This window comes from Nasonia vitripennis, chromosome 2, assembly GCF_009193385.2.
Source record: "Nasonia vitripennis strain AsymCx chromosome 2, Nvit_psr_1.1, whole genome shotgun sequence".
Taxonomy (NCBI): Eukaryota; Metazoa; Arthropoda; class Insecta; order Hymenoptera; family Pteromalidae; genus Nasonia; species Nasonia vitripennis.
The window spans coordinates 9,570,168-9,587,417 of NC_045758.1; the positions used below are offsets into that span (position 1 = coordinate 9,570,168).

Below are 17,250 nucleotides of genomic sequence, written 5' to 3' on the forward strand. Positions count from 1 at the left end.
TGTATATCCCGAATCGTCAAACTTCTGAATCAATCGCGAATCCAATGGATTCAAGCGTGCAGCAGTAGCTAGCCAAAAAAAAAAAATTAAATCGGATGCACTTTTTTAGATGAAAGGAAAAAACAGTGACTGGATTCTAAAAAAAGACCCGAGTCCACGTCAGAATTATGTAATATAGAAAAACGCCTTCATGCAATGTCGCTCGTCACCTCCTCTCACGCGCGCATATGCGCAAAGTCACTTTTACATTATACAACTAAAATCTCGACGAAAAAAAAAATACGCACGTACGTCCGATCGAGAGTAGTATCTTACGCAGATGTATATGTATTGGCGAACCGTTTCTCCCTCCACTCGGCTCTTTCCATACATCCCGCCTGCATCGCTTCGAATTTTCAACGACAAAAACTCGCGCGGAATATTCTCTCATCGAGCGTGAGACGCTAAGTCGCGAAGAGAAGGGTCTTTATCGTGGAGTCCGATAAAAATGCGATCGGTGAGCACGCGACGTAGTTGCTTCAAAGCGTCACGATACGAGACGCATGTGCAGAAATTTAATGATGCCACTTGGACGCGAGCGCACTGCTGTGCCTCAATTTTTTGCCGTCGTGTCGCGGGGCAGAAATAACTATTCAGCGAGCGCGTGCAGTGGAACCGGTGCAGCCGGCGATCGCTTTGTGTGCACTCTATGATTTAATGAATGTGCTGTCTTTGATTGCCGCGTATATTTTCATTACGTTGCGATCGATTATATCGCGGTTGATATTGCAAAACGTTGGTGTTTTGCGATAAGCTTTGAAGAAATGTTGTTCGATTCCGTATTTATAAATAACTCTGCTTGTGTGTGTGGGGTATATTAATCAAATTTGATGGACTAATTTTTCGAACGTTTTACAGGTGGCTGTTTGTAGTTGATACTGAAGCAAAGAAGAAATCTGGTTGTCGGCAGCATGGTAGAGAAATAGCCCATTCGGAATTGCAATATTCTTGCTGAAGTTAACCTGCCATGTTGTTTAGGTAAGCCGAGTATTCTTTTCTCTTCTTTTTTTATCCACGAGCGATAAGCGTCGGAATATCATTTGTGTAACCCAAGAGTAGCTTCCGGATAAAGTTTCTTCGGATAAAGTTATGTGTTTATGATGTTTGAGTTATGCGTCAGAGAGGATGAGATGAAAAAAATATTAAAACAATGCGCAGGTGTAATGTTTAGACAACACGTGTACATATTGTAACAACACAAGAACTTTTTCGAAAATCTTTGATAACGACTTCAGTTGTCTGTTGATAGGGAAACAAATCTAAAAAATAATAAATAAGTATTCTCTTTTTGGTGCTTCGATTTGCTTGCAACAGCATCGGTTTCGAAATTATTGAAAACTATCACTCAAATGTTTGCAAAAACGTATAGCGATGAAAATACCGAGACGGTCTGCAGCTGATAATAAAACTACATTTGTTAAACAAATTTTAATCTCCGCTATAATCACGTATACCGATTGTTGTCATATTAGACAATTTTTGTTGATTTTTCGAATTCAGATTGCCTCTAACGACGAAAACGTCTAATTCTTCAACAATGTTGATTAACGGCAAAATTTCTACCGCAGTCCACTGATATCTTATCACTTTAATTCCAAAGTTCAACTTGTATGCGTTTTAACTGTAGTTGAAAGAAGATTGTAATTACGTGACTGCATCAAACGACGGTAAACGTAGTTTTCCACACTTTATACCTCCGTAGACATTGTAAACTAGCTGCATCGCAGTTGTTTGAAATCTGGAGAGTTAAATTTTATCAAATTCAAAGGCATAAAAAATGTGCGTTGCTTCATTATAGCTATCAACCAGTGACATTTAATTTTATTGTTGTTGACTGCAGACAAACAGGACATACAAAAATGTGCTCTAGTTAAATTACGTCTTATAACACCGATGAATTTTCTAGATCGTCGCACTTCAAAACACACACATTCTTGGAACATCCGAAGCTTGTTTGAACACTATAATTATCGTTGTTCAGGAAAGCATGAAGGAAAACCAGACACCAATTTATCCGTTTACATTTACATTCTCTAACCGACTACCTCAGCTTCCCCGTCGCTCGCTGCAGATATTATATAATAAATACAGGCATTTATCACGCTGTCGTGTTATTTTAATACGTTATCGCGGTTCACGTGCACCATCATCATCAAGGGAATGGTTACGCTGCCTCTGCGAGAGGAGAGAGAGAGAGAGAGAGAGAGAGAGAGAGAGAGAGAGAGAGAGAGAGAGAACGAGCAAAAGAGCTGTTGCAGTAGTCGATATAATGCATAAAGACGGAGAGTGAGAGAATATACCCGAGCGAAATGAAACATAGATTACGCTGTTTAAAAGTGAGACAGAGAAACCACAAATCAGCGTTTCTGTCGTTCTCCCGATGCAGCGAAGAAAGATGAAATAATGGAATCGAAAGCTGCTGATAGTAGTATGCACGTGAAACGGGAGAATATGCTGAATCCTCTCGAGCTCCAGAGAATTTGTTCCGAAGTGTATCTTTGACTTCAAGTCTCTTATCTTTCCAACTTCTCTCCAGCATGCTCAGCAAATATTTCCATTTGTCATTTCGTCATTTCTTATACATTTACGCAGGCTTCTTGACTCTGAAACACTGCAAACAAAACGTATTCTGCCATCCCTATGCGTTTGCTTCGATATTAATCATAGGTATTTCAGCTTCCGTTCCTATCGTTGCCTTCACTTGCTTCGCATACAACAACAACAACAACAACGTAGGAAACTCGCGAACGACACAAGATTTTCAGAGGCACTCGACCTTTTTCCAAGAGCCTCGTGTGGTTTCAAAGATATGAAGTACACGATTTACACTCGATTCCGTGAATTTCAATCCCAGCACTCGTTGAATTATTCCAACGCCGAGCTTCGATTCAGTGAATGAGAAACGCAGAGAAAGACGGAAAATCTGAGCTGCCAAGTTTAATTGGTTTCGAGAATTTGAGCCCGATGAATGATTCAGACCTGAATGTACATTGTGCAGTCTCTGAGGAACATCTCGCGCTGCACGTACAAGCAAAGTGTCCATGTGTGTGATATTTACTTTTTATTTGCCACGATATTTAAACCGAGGAACTTTTTCACTCGAGCGTCCTTGACTATGATACGCGCATACGTGAATGCACAATACACCGCCGGAAGGAAAAGAAAACTGACAAATCGTTCTCTCTTTTTATCCGCATATCGGATTCCTCGCGCTCGACTTTTAGAATACCACAGGCGCACACGCAACGGCATTCACTTTTATCCTCTCTTCCGACAGCAGCGCGGCGCGGTGCTGCTTTCGAACGCGCGCGCGCGCGCGAATAAAAGGAAATCACACGCGCGCAAAGTGGAACGCGTTAACAGAAAATAAAACGCAGCAACCCGCGCTCTTTCAGAGCTCTTCCACCTAATTTTCTAATTTCCCCATATAGAGAAAGAGAGAAGAGAACGCGTCCGTTGAGTCTCGCGTGCTCTCCTCTCTCTCTCTCTCTCTCTCTCTCTCTCTCTCTATCTCTCTCTCTCTCTCTCTCTCTCGATGAAGCAATAAATGCACTTGTCCGCAGCGCAGAAGTTTTTATAGCCCCTGTGTGGCGAGTCGCCGCTAACTCGGCATATCCTTCGCAACGAAGCAGCAGCAGCAGCGGCAGACGTAAGAAACACGACAAAGCATAACATCGTCTAAGCCGCTCGCGAGAGCACACGTGCAACGTGCAATTATCTCCCCTTGCGATGAGTCGCTCTCGAGAGTAGCGGCACGTCCAAAGAGCCACACCGCGCCACGATGGCTGCCGCGAACGCTCGTAATGATAGTGCAGTCGCGAGAGAGCAAGAGAGAGACCAGTATGCGCGCTATAGGCCTATTATGCACTGCGATTAGGACAGCGTATAGATGACCGGCCAGAGACGACGACGAGCTTTTTTTTCGTTTGTAGGATGAGATTCTTCTTCTGGGTGGGGTGCAGAGGGCGTTTTTTTCTTTTTGTCAAGCTGCGTATGTGTCACGTATACTTAGTCGTTAAGCGAGATGTTTCGAAGGTGCCTATCGAAAGCGTTTATCGCGGCAAACATGAAATCTGATATTACGCTGTGCTGTGCTTTTATCTCGGGGTGGGTATCGAGGAACAGCGTGTGTAGCGTGATGATGCATATTCTTTGTTGATCTGTGTATTGATATACGTAGGCGTATGACGTCGTCGCTTTGTGCTTTTCTTAAAACTCAACGTGTTTAGAGTGATTGCGGAAGCGGTAGCGGCTCTAAAGCAGCTCTACGCGCTTTCTTACACGTGGGATTGGTGCAGTTTTATTTGATGAAGTGGCTTCTTATTTCATCTTCGATCATAACACGCTGTGTCATCGATATTACACCTTCAGCCGCAACGAATTCGCGAAACAGAGCTGTACCGTCGAAAATCTTAGTCACTCGTCGAATCGAGTGAGATTTTGAGTGATCGTACACGGGAATTCCCAAAGCTTCTTCCGAGACCCAATTACAGCCCACGTACTCTCAGAAAAAATTTAAAAGAAAACGATCGCTATCGTTCTTTAGTAGTCGCGCTCATACACAATACAACACTGGAACAAGAAAAATCAATTAGCACACGAAATGATCATCATCGGTAACTACAATCAATCATCACCGCGATAAAAAAATTTTTTTTCATTATCTCCTACTGCACTCATCAGCATAGAGCTTTATTACACAGTAGCTCAATTACGCATCTGCATACACACACAATACATCGGTGCAATTGACGGAAGTACCTACGTCGCTCTTCTCCGCATCGATCACGCTCCCGATTTATATCTCTCTCCCTCGCGTGTCTGGGCTCTCTTTATCGCCCTAATGAAAATTACCGTGTATGCTGCGTAAGATTTCGACGCTCGTATAACGCGCGTCATTACTCAGCCGCTACCGTACGGCTACTTTGTTCGAGAGAGCGATCTGCGCGCACGGCCGTAAACGTAATTCGCGCTTTTATGCTTCTATATACGACTCCGAGCAGTCTCTCTCTCTCTCTCTCTCTCTCTCTCTCTCTCTCTCTCTCTCTCTCGTGCTGTGAGGCTATTACGGAGCTTATTCCGGGACACTCGTGCTTTGAGCTGCTGTCGGCTTAATTTTTCACGATTGGCAGCTTTGTGTCGCCACTTTCTGATGGCAGAATCGCCGCTATTTTTGGCGTGATTGCTCGCGCGCCCGGTTATGTCTGCGTGACTCTGTCGAATGAACGCAAAGTCGGGTATTGCTTCTCTTTGTTGGCCGAACTTTGAATTATGGATGAGTTTTTTTTGTCTACGCCGCTCTTATAACGAGCAGCGCTTGAAGAAAAAACTTAACGCGTGTACTCGGCAATCGTGACTGGAAGCTATATGTAGCGTAAAAGGAAATCGTTAAGTGTCTCGATACAGCCGATTCTATTATTTTTACACCTAAGAGAGCACTCGGTCTTTATATGTTTTCCGCTCTGGCTTTTTTCTATTGTATCTCCGTGTGTGTGTGTGTGTGTGTGTGTGTACACTCTAATGAGTCTGCGGCCCATTAATGTCCGACTTCACACAATCGGGTGTCAAACTCTCGACAAATACGAGGAGCCGCCGCCGCCGCCGATGACCGTGTTTTGTCTCGATCGTGACGAATAACGCGCTATAGTAGACCAGCATAATGATTCACGAAGAAAAACTTATTTATTCCCAGCCTCACGTGTCATTGACAGCAATGAAATCGATACTTTTTTTGTTCTCCTCGCTCCTCGTTTTTTAATACTACCTAAATACTAGATAAATTTTTCGGTTCCGCTCTATTACAACATCGCGCGATATTCCTCGCATTTATATAATCGCTCGCGATTAATCATCCGCGAACGTGCGATCCCGATGCTTCATTATAATTAGTATCGACAAAAGCTCGCTTTGACATTTGCCAGAGCCAAAAAGGATTTCTCGGAATCGGCAGCAGCAGTAGAGACACTAAGCAGCAGCGGTGCGGCTAGACTCTGCCAAGATAGAAGCTGCCGCATAAAACAGCCTCTAATTATCCGTCGGTTGGCTCCGCCGCTGCAACACACGCCCCCGCGAGATGACTCGCGGACTGTTGAGCTTGTTTGTTATTTTGTGTGTACACGTCGAGATGAGCTTCTTTTGGCTTGGCTTTTATTTTTATCTCGAGCACACTCGACTCTGCTTTGCACCTGTGGCTTTTAAGAAGCAACGACTATCCGTCATGTCGAAAGCGGGCGTTCTTTCTTTTCTGCAAACGAGTCGGCTAAAATTGGATTCTCTGCAGCTCTACTCCGTGCGTTTATTATGAAGATAAATTAGGCGAATTCGTTCGAGGCGTTTGATGATCCGTCGTTCGAGGCTTATTCCGTGAAAAGAAAGCTATACACACGCGCGCCAGATTTCGGCTAATCAGGAACAATATTGATGTGCGCTACTTGAGCTTCCTAGAAAGTATACATCGGGGCGTTTGAAATCGCTACAGTTTAAATTTCGTAATTAGGCTCTACTGCACAGGTTCCAAGCGATAAAGAACGAGCTTTCGCACGCACCATCGCCGAGACAAAGCGCATCACACGACGCGCCGCAAAGCTGCACACTTATACGCGTTTCGTCGCCGCACAAAGCATTCGAGACGGAAAATTCAGCCGGATTCTCCGAGAGCGCGTCGCCGCGGTGCTCTTGGACACGGGCCACGAGCGCGCGGCGAATACCTCTCGACTTTGCCAAAAATCCACTCGGTCCGCTCGACAGAATCCGACATCGGGATGATCCCCCGTCAGTCCATGGAGGATTTTCGTAGTATGTGCAGGACGCTCGTTGCGCCCGATTCCGTGTTTATCGAAGCCGTGCGCTCTATTGAGGTCGCAGCCGTGCCTAGAGAGTACACGCGCGAAAATAACATCGTGCGCGCGATTTCGAGGTATTTTCGCGGAGAGAGCTTTGTTTGCCGAAGTCGCTCTTTTCGGATCGCCGCGCTCTCGTTGCGCAAGCGCGTTCGAGTTTTCTAGAACAAAAACGCACCGCCGACAATGCACACGTTTGTCAGAAGTACTTATACACGTGTAGCTAAAAAAAGCTGCTGCGATACAGCTTCCGCAAAGACATAAAGCAATAAACGCTATATACATTACATATTACGCTGGAGAGCGAGCGAGCGGTGCAAAAAAAGCCGCTGAACAAGGCTCTCACTCGCGACATAAAGAGTGCAGCGCGGAGCGCTTTACGCCCCTATAAATAGCGTATGAGCCAGAGTGCGGCGAGCACCGCGAGATCTAGCCATCCATCACTTTCCAGGTGCGTTTTATTGCCTGTCATTACACTGGATATCTTTCAATCTCATCTTTCAATTACCGGCTCGAGCGAGCTAGCGAGGATAGTCGCGGATTTTTTCCTGTTCCTCACTATGCTCCACCCCGGCGTGCGATGGCCTGTTATACGGAGGAGGACAGGACGTTTTGTTGCGTAGCAGGTGCCGTTTGATTAGATCCTGCCGCGCGATGCGTATACCGTTAATGTGGGAGCTTATATCACGGCTTGCGTAAGTCGGCTTCTGCTGTTGCTTCGATCTGACGACCCTTATTCTCGAAATACACAGACTTGAATGTGTGTAATCATTTGAAGAAAAAAAAATCGAAATCCGAATCGTGATAACTCGCTGATTCTCGGAAGGCCTTTTACGGTCCGCGTATCCGCCTCTTGTTTAGAGCTCTTTTCCGGATAGGCTCGATTTTACTGTAGCCGTTGACTCGACGCTCGCGGGCAGAGAGAACAAAAACCCGACGATGCTCCGATAATTCGTTCATTTTTATTAGATTACGCAAAACGAGCGCAATCATAATTTAATAACGCCGATATATGAAAGGGGCACTCGTGCGGTCGTTCGGCCTATGGGTTTATACGCGGCAAGACCACACCATGCTGCAGTACAAAATATAATTAAATTTATATAAAGTCAAAAAAAATAAAAGGAAGAAGAGACAGAGACTAGCTCTCTTGCGAGAGAACGAGGAGAGAGAAGATCCGCGAGCGTATAGTCCTGTTCATTAATATGCGTCGTCGCGTCTCGCGGAGGAGCTAGCCGCGGCAAAAATGCCGCAATTTATGCATCCTGAAGTAATAAGCCGGCCTCACGTACTCCCGTTTATATTAACGCCGATATGCGATGAAGATACTAATGCCCCTCGCGTCTACTATCATTTTCGACGGAGAGCTCGCGGATTTTCCTTTTACTATATATACTGCTGAATTGCTGCTTTATTAAAATTCTGATGCCGAGTATAGGTGCGCGCGTGTGAGGATTTACGCCGCTTGTTCATAAGCGGGCTTTATTATTTCCGCGAGCGATGCTTGATTTTAGCATTATCGAGCTCAAGACACGATAAATCTTTTTTCCCGACGTTCGTCCACAGCGATCGCGATATCCTATGGCGCCAGGTCTCCTTCCAGCTGATCAGCGCTCCGACGTTAATTCGCAGTATTAATAATAAATATGCTCCTCACGAGGCGTTAATCAGCTGTTGTCAGAACGAGAATCAGTTGTGTTAAACGCGCCGAAGTGGTTCGGTAATCATCACCCGACGGTTGCGCGTATATAGGCTGCCCAAAACTCTTGGAGAGACGCTGATGTAGGAGAGAAAAAAAGTTTCTAGATTTCTGCGCTAAAGCTGTGATCGCGAGCGATGAATCCTCGCTCTGACAAAAGTGTTTTTTTCTCTCGCGTTCTTCGGTTAACTTTGCTGCCGAATAACGTCGTCGCATGATCAGCTTAATTTACGCAGAGTTTCGGTTTACGCGTGTGAGATCATATTTCTGACCTACGTTGTGTATTTGCGTTTGTTTATTTTCGGACGCTTGAATTCTGGAAAAACCAATCTGATTTCGAAAATTTCAAGAAAGCCTCGTTGGTTATACAAGGGAAGAACGTCTGCGAAAGGCAAGAAAAATATCCGCAGACGTGCTGTATACAACATACTACGACTCCGAAAGTCGCCATGCACACGAGAGAGAGAGAGAGAGAGAGAGAGAGAGAGAGAGAGAGAGAGAGAGAGAGAGAGAGAGAGAGACGCTATCAATGTTTATCCAAATGATACGCGCGCGCGAGCGAGTATGTTGACCCTGATTTTTTACGTAAACGCGCGCAAAACCCAAGAAGAGCAGCAGCGCCGCCGATGTTTGTGCTCCGCTTCTGCGCTCTTATTATATGTGCGTGAATTTTCAAGCTATATACGTACACAGACATCGTACATAATATATAAAGCGGCTCCGTCGCGATAAAATCTCCGTTATATATAATTCCGCGCGGCAGTTGAACGGGGCCACCGCTCTCGCTCTCTCTTTCTCTCGTGTACGCTGCCGATGTTAAATATAAGTTTTGTTGATAAATAAGAGAATGGAACACGTAAGCTCCCGCGGCTTTTATCTTATCGTGAGCGCGCGGCTGTACGAAAGCGACAGTTGTGTTTGATATGCGGAATGTGCAATGTGCTGCGGCGATTTTATGTAAATTTTATTTTTTAGGCGTATAAATTTAATGAATCAAATTGGACATCATTAGCGCGTCGAATTAACGCCAGCGAGTCGCAGCAGCTCCCGCATAAAGAGCGATGAAAAAATGCCCATAACTGTCGGTTTCATCGACCCAGTTGCGCGCTCGCTCTCTCAAATTAGCCCGCGCTTAATATGGGAATAAAAGAGCAAAGAATAAGAGAGAGAGAGAACAAAATGAAACGAGGATCGACGAGCGCGGCCGGAAAGTTTCGGTGCTTTTCGTTGACCAAACATCAGCATCGGTACACACAGAGAAGAGAGAAGAGAGAAAGAGAAAAAGCGCCCAAGGATGGAAATGATTACAGCTCGCCGGTAAACTACGGCAAATAAGGGCGTGTGCGCGAATCGCACCGCCGCGATTGTTATTACTGCTGCGCGCGCGGACGAACGGTGTGCCGCTCTTTAATTCCTTCATTTTTTACTTATCCTCCTTCTTACACGCTCCTCAGCCTTTTTAAGAGATCCTGTTTAAGAGCTGGCTCTTTCGAGAGACGATCGGGCCTTGATGCCGCGGAGAGGATGTCCCTCGTCGCTGGTTTATCATAAAGTTAATGTGCCGATAATTTAATGTATGGCTGCGTGTACGGAATCTTATTCAGGGCCGGTTATTTATAGAACGTCGAGAGAAGAAACAGGTGCGCTTATGCGTAACCTTTCGAAATTTTCCTCAAAAATCGCGGTAAATCAATCAATTCCATTCAAACACTATCATAATATAAGCATAGAAAGAAGAGCTTATACGGCCACAGGCGCGAGACAATTGAAACTGCGCACCTGTGGCTTTATTGTTTACATAATTTATTATCCCGTATATATCGCTCGGCACACGACGACGACGCCTTTTTTTCCTATGCAAACATGGGTGCGTCGCCCTTTCCACTCGTGGCCACCTATACACTTTCTATATACAGCTTTCCCTTTTATTTATTCTCCGCCGCCGCGCTCTTTTTTTACACGCCTCGGCTCGCATACAGGGCGCGTAATTGGCCGTTTAGCGGCGCGGCGCCGCTCTAATATTCCACGGCAAATCGAATTACGCCTCGCGCGCGCTCGCTCAAGGCGCTAATTTTAGGCCGCACTGCTGCGGCGGCGACACGATATATTGTATATTTTCCGCGCGGCACACGTACTACGACGACGGCACCTTTTATACGGAGCGGTACATCTACTACGGTGCGTAACCTCGGAGGTTAAATGACGCCGCAATTAAGGCCTAATTAGAGGCCACCGACGAGTCGGGAATCTTCGCAGGAGAGAGAGAGGAAGAAGCGAAAAGCGCCGAGAGGAGGAAGAGGCATGCCCGTGTCCGAGCGATTTAGCGCGCTGCACTTGCGGCTGCGGGGGAGGAGAAGCGAAGTGTGCGATGTACGTGATGTATATTCCAGAATGTTAGGTTCATGTGTGGTTGGTTTTCAATGGATTTTTGAATTTTAAATTGATTAGTCAACGCAGAGGATGATGAAGAGGCAGGCATGACGGAACCAATGAGACGCGATGAGAAATTCGGTCAATCGCGACGATGACACGTTTTATTGTGTTTTATATCGCTCTCTACGACAGCGAGTAATGCCTCGTTTGCAATTACCAATTGTTCTCTCTCACTCTCGGCGCTAGATGATTAATCCACTTCGGAGAATTATTCGTGCGGCCGTCCAAGGTCCGATATCCTCTGTCCGCGCGCGGTTTTTCTTTTGTCCGCGGTTAAAACAATGAGGTTTAAATTTTCGATTTCCATCCATATACAACCAATAGACAACTCGGTGACATTACTCGTCGATTCATCGCAGTTCATTATCGAAACACCAACGCGAGATATTCCGCTCTCAATATCCAGCGTCATTTGAATGAAGCGAGAGACAAAAAAAAATCACTCGCTATGCTGCTGCAGCATACCAGTTCCTCTCTTGGCTCTAAAAATAGACCTGCGCCATTTTTGCGCAAGAACAACTCGCGCGTGACTTTGAGGTTCATTATACATAATTTTTTTTTTGTCGTCCCGCTCTTGGCATGAATGATGAACGAACTCCTTCTTTACACGTGCGATGGAGAGAGGGATCAATTAAATCTTATATTCGATTAAACCGCGCGCGCGAGTTTCAAGAGGTTGCCGCTATTATATCAGCAGGCCGATTACTAATTCGTACATCGTGTGTGTGGCGCGTGCGTCCGTGTATGGCAATTATCTAATGTTTAGCACAGCTTTTATGAGCTCGCCAAGTTGATAATTAATTTGAGCCACTTAGCAATAATTATATCTGAATAATAATAGTTTCCCATCTTGTCTTTTCGAGCGAATGAAATAAGAATGTACGCGCGCGCGCTTATGCGCGATTCCAGCACAAAAGGCATTTTTCTAATTACATTGTACGGAAGTGATTCCTCATCGCAGGCTCTTAGAGTGTAGGTAATTTTACTACACTATTCTCGGTATTTCGCAAACAAAACTGAATCGCTTGTAATTTTACACTATGCTTAAAAAAATTCAATTATAGCTGCCAATATTTTCGTTTCGATCCACGCCCATAACGTATCCACCACGCCCGTACTTTATACGCGCGTAGTGAAAAAAAAAGAGTAAAATTTACTCAACCATGTCCGTACGGGCAGTAACAATCCCATTCTTAACCGGTGCGCACCAATGAGAACCGACGCAAGAGCGATTAATCAAAACACAGGCCTTTCCTCCCCACCACACTCGCGAGCGTGTATGTGTGCTCTAAGTCGAACCTTCGCTCGGCCAAATCCGCATGCCTTTTACCTTATGTTGTCGGCGCGCACGTGTTCCCCTCGATTCTGCGCACAAGAGCTGTGTATACTGTACGCGCAGACACTGCTATCGCACAGGTGCCCCGTAAAAAAGCTTCGGCTCTCTCAGGCTACCCCGAAAATGTTCTCAGTGGGGTGTCGGACGTGAGCGAGGTCGCTGCTGCTTTACGGGGAGTCGAGCTTTGAGAAGTTAACGTTTTAATTAGCTTTGTGCGTGTGCAGTGATTTGTTTCATTTCATGCTGTATCGAAAGCAGTAATGCTTGTATCATCCTTTTTTGAATGCGAGTTGAGTGCCAAAGATTTGAAATTCGCGAAGTGATGGATCTATTGATTTAAGTGCACACAAATAATCGTAGCTGTGTTCGCGCTCGCGATAGATCGTAAGTCGACACTATTAATAATGCGTGCGAAACTTATTCGTCACCGCCTAAACTCTGCGTGTTGTTTGGCAGGTGGAAATATAGGTGGCGCATAGGCTATTTCCATTTCCCTCATAACAATATGCGTGCCGAGATGTACATATAGCGGTGTGCCATCAATGTTAAATCTGCCTTGTTTGGCCTGCTGTTTCGGCTGCTCGTGCTATATCTTTTATTAGTTGTAACCGCGCGAACTGCCTTCATCATCTCTTCTTGTTCATCGTATACCAAACGTTTGGGTTGACTAGTTAAATCCCACTTAAAAAAACATTCAAAGTGGGCTGCTGTCTTTGAAAATTAATCAGAGAGAAGGGTCGCTAAAGCCATACGCTTCTCCTCCCACGTAAGGGATTAATCCGTTCGACTATCGGCAAAATCATTAGCTATTTTCCGCAGTTGCTCGGTCCGTTGCATAATTGAGCGTTCTCGCTCTCTATCGTGTGGCACACCGCGATCGAGCTACAGGTGCGCGCGAACGCGAGTCTGCAGCTGCGTCTACAATTCCAAACTGGCGAGGTCCTTAGCTGTGCTACGCGAATTTAGAAAACAGTATACGACATATCGATTGACGCGTCAGGAAATACAAATTTTCGCTGTTAGGTGATTAGTAACTTTTTACTTAGAATATATAACGCTTTCATTGTCGCGGTGAATTTCTCCGTATACAGCATGACTACATCAAGCACATAAGTAGTATGCAGCAGTAGCGAACACGTGCACTGACCGCATTCGCGCCGCGAGCATCGACTCATGCTAAAAAATGAATAGCGATACCGGATATATATTATATTATATCCCCTCTCATATGCTCGTATGGTGTTGCGCAAAAAGGGCCGCGAGGAGAGCTTTCGTAATCGGAGCGATTTTCCTTATAATGCCCACCTGCTCGGCTATCGCGGTTTGCATCCCTACCCAGACTGGAAATTCCCAGCCTTGGGCTATGGATTTATAATGCTAGAATCGGCTTTTCTCGACTAGTTTATGCGGGTAATTCGTATTTGACAGGAGCCGATAAAGCGCGATCGAGAATGCTTTTAATTAAATTGTCGGAGAAAAGCTTCGGTTTATATAATTGAGGACAAGTGTTTCCTTGCAGCTTGTGAAAAATGCACGTTATCACTGGGTTCCCCGGGTAAATTGCGACCCCGAACAATTTATTCCGCAGTCACAAAACGGAAAAATTCTTTAACATTGCCTAATCTCTATTCTTCAACACTTGCTTACAGGTGAGGAGAGGAAGGAGGCGCTGACCGGTGGCGGCGGCGGCCATGCGCCCCGGCCCGCCGAGCACGAGCCGCCGCAGGCCTCCCCGTCGCCAGCAGCAACATCAACCACCACAAGAACAACAACAAGAGCCGCAACCACGCCAACATCCTCATCGTATCCATCAGACATCATTGCACCGGCCGACTCGTCTTTACCGACCGTCGGTAGGGTCGTCACGCCAGCAGCAGCAGCGCCACCGCTGCGGTGTTCTCGGCGTAATATTGCTGCTGCTGCTGGCCACGTGTCCCGGTCGAGCCGAACCACCGTCCAGTGGGCAAGATGTCACGAGTAGTAGTCTACCGGTGCAACGTCAGCCGAGGAAGCCGCAGAATCTCACCATTGGTTACCTCACCGCGATCAAAGGCGAACTCAAGGACAGGCAGGGACTCGCCATCTCCGGCGCGTTCTCCATGGCCCTTGACGAGGTCAGTTGCGTCATTCTGTTCACTCGTTTTTCGCTGATGATTCAATTTCAAGTGGATAACCTCACAGCGAGAGATAAGAGTGGTCGGGTTTAGGTTTATTGAGCTTCGACAAACACGCCGGTAATCCCCTAATCAGATGCCATAAAACTGACCCCTCTAGCGGCTACATATCGTGTTTGCGGTATTTAGTTAATTATCTGCTCCGCTGTCGTAAAGATTCGGCTCTGGAGTGGCTCGTAAAGAGTTAAAAATGACCGCTCGTTCTCATGAGTCTAAAACCGTCTGCTCTCTCTCTCTCTCTCTCTCTCTCTCTCTCTCTCTCTCTCTCTCTCTCTCTCTCTCTCTCTCTCTCTCTCTCTCTCTCTCTCTCTCTCTCTCTCTCTCTCTCTCTCTCTCTGTCTCTCGACTACAACCAATAACCCATACGCGTTTAACCCACAGCAATAAAACGCCTCTCAATAAATACGGCTCTCTCGATCATACGCTAACGCGGCGAAAAATAAATACCATGGCGAACTCTCGGCGGGCGTTTGATGACGAGCGCGAGAACGAGCCACTCGGCGGCGGAGAGCGAGAAACGAAAAGGAAAATAATCGCGGTGATTTTCGAAAATCATCCGTGACTCGGCAAACAACAGTATTCGCGTGTGCGTACGCAGACGCGAGCGGCTATATTATATTTGACCACGAGAACAGTTCTCTCTCTCTCTCTCTCTCTCTCTCTCTCTCTCTCTCTCTCTCTCTCTCTCTTTCTTTCAAGCAGTCTGAAAGAGACGCAAGGAAGGAGAACGGGGGAGAAAAGGAAGATCTCAACGGCGCCTCGTTGTCTCTTCATTTTTTTCGTTCTCTGCTTGGATCCCAACAAGAAGCAAGTGAGAAAGAGAAAGAAAGAGAGGAGGGAAGGGGAGTCTTTATCGGTACGGCCGATAAGCATAAATCGCCGGTGAAAAGATGGTAGTCCAAACTGGAGAACCGTTCTCTCCGTCTCTCTCCTTCTCTATACCTTCTCGTCGTCGATATTCTACGGACACGAAGCAGGGCCATAAGTGAGGCACACACACACACGTACACGAGCGTGTGCAGGCGTAACCGGTGCCGATTCCATTCCCACGATCGCGAAGGAGAGGGAGGACAACGATGTAGTGTGCCAGAATGAGAAAAGACAAGTTACGGAGAGGAAGAGGTAGAGAGAGGGGCTTCGCGCGAGGATCGAGTCTCCGCGCGCACAGAGTCGGCGTATTATTTTAAAGATCGGAAAACGCACGGCTCGTATCGAAAAGTGAACCGAGACATTATACACTTGTGAGAGGGAGAAAAAAAACGAAAGTCGCGAAGCAACGGCGAAGGTTAAGCATATAAAAAGGTATCCCGCTGCTGGCATAATTCGCCCACGCGATTGCAACCGTGAGAAGAATATTCGCGCGCGTGAGCGGCGAAGAGTGAAAGCACACACTGCACGTATGCGGGCCGGCGCCAATTTTTCTGTGGAGGGAGAACCATCTCTGCAGCAGCAGCGGCGAGTTTTAGGTGGTATAACCCTCTGCGAGATGAGCCGATCTTCTCGGCGTGTAATTCCCGCTGTGACTTATCGCGTTATAATTCCGCGCGCGAGGAGCTGCGTGAGTAAATATTTCGAGTTTACGAGTTGATGATGCGTTTGTTGACGCGGTAGCGCGATAAGTGTTGTTATTGATCGTATTATAAATGATTTTCAAACAGAGTGAGTAGATTATGACGTTTCTTCTGTCAAGAACAAAAAAAAACACGCATAAACAATCGCGAGCCTTCTCTGCAGTGTCTGAGCGGTATACAAAGCATCAAACACTGATGGACATTTTAAAATGTCTGTATTTCAGCGAGATGACGCGTCGGCGAGAGACGAGATTGTTCATAGCAAGTCAAACGGAAGAGCGCGAGAGATCTTTATAAAATCATATTTATAAACGCGCGCCACGGAAGAGCTGCGTATAATAGCGCCTGCGTGGTGGTATAATTTGAAAGATTGCGAGCCGAGGCCTTCGTCGTGCATCAACATTCCTCGATTGTATATTGTATTGTCGACGGCCTACGCACGATGGGCATTTTAGCTTTGTGTACGGCTACGCATGCGGCTCTGCTACATGAATATCGGCACTGATGCCTATAAATTTCATCAAAATTAATCGACACCTGGAGAAAACATCTCCGTATAAAAAGAGACCCTCCGTTTGAATTTCGCATACGCGAACGTTTCACGACACGCATACGCAAGTACACGCATAAAGGTAGCCATATCTCGAGATCTACCACCGCCGCCGGCGAAGAATCATCAAGGATCGGCGACCGTGAAAGTATCCGCGTGTAGTATATTCATATGCAGGCAGGTGAAACTTTTATAGACGCGCTGCGCGCTTTATCGGAAACATTGTTGCGTATAACGTCTGCGGACAAAAACGCCGTTTGGGTCTTATTGTCGTGGATAATAAAATAATTTTCATCGCGCGAGCGAAGTAACGATCGAAAAATCTGTCTCCTCGACAAAATATAAAGCTCTCTCGCCGCCGTGACTGGAGAGGAAAAAAATCGGCTTTAATAAGGCGCAGCCGCAGCTTTCCGCGTTTTACGTCAGAGTCGAATCCGAAAAGGAGCAAAATGAGGAGCGTAATGACGCGAGGAGAAAAAAAAGAGCCGCACGAGCGAGTCGTCGTCCCTGAGTTTTAGAGCGAGTCTCTCTCCCTTCGGATCTCTCTCCCACTCGGCTATGGGACTCTCTCACTCACTCCGGGTGTAGGTATAGTATTATTGTGCGCGC

General features: G+C 46.2%; 1 protein-coding gene across 1 annotated transcript in view; it reads left to right on the forward strand.

Moving 5' to 3' along the window:
- The window catches only part of LOC100116030 (receptor-type guanylate cyclase Gyc76C), a 64,328-nt gene that overhangs the window by 11,544 nt on the left and 35,534 nt on the right, over nucleotides 1-17,250 (forward strand). Inside the window, exons 2-3 of the mRNA XM_003426763.5 lie at nucleotides 898-1,017; nucleotides 13,996-14,460. Coding sequence (XP_003426811.1) covers nucleotides 14,038-14,460 — 423 coding nt within the window. The 5' untranslated portion in view covers nucleotides 898-1,017; nucleotides 13,996-14,037. The remainder of the gene's footprint in view (nucleotides 1-897; nucleotides 1,018-13,995; nucleotides 14,461-17,250) is intronic.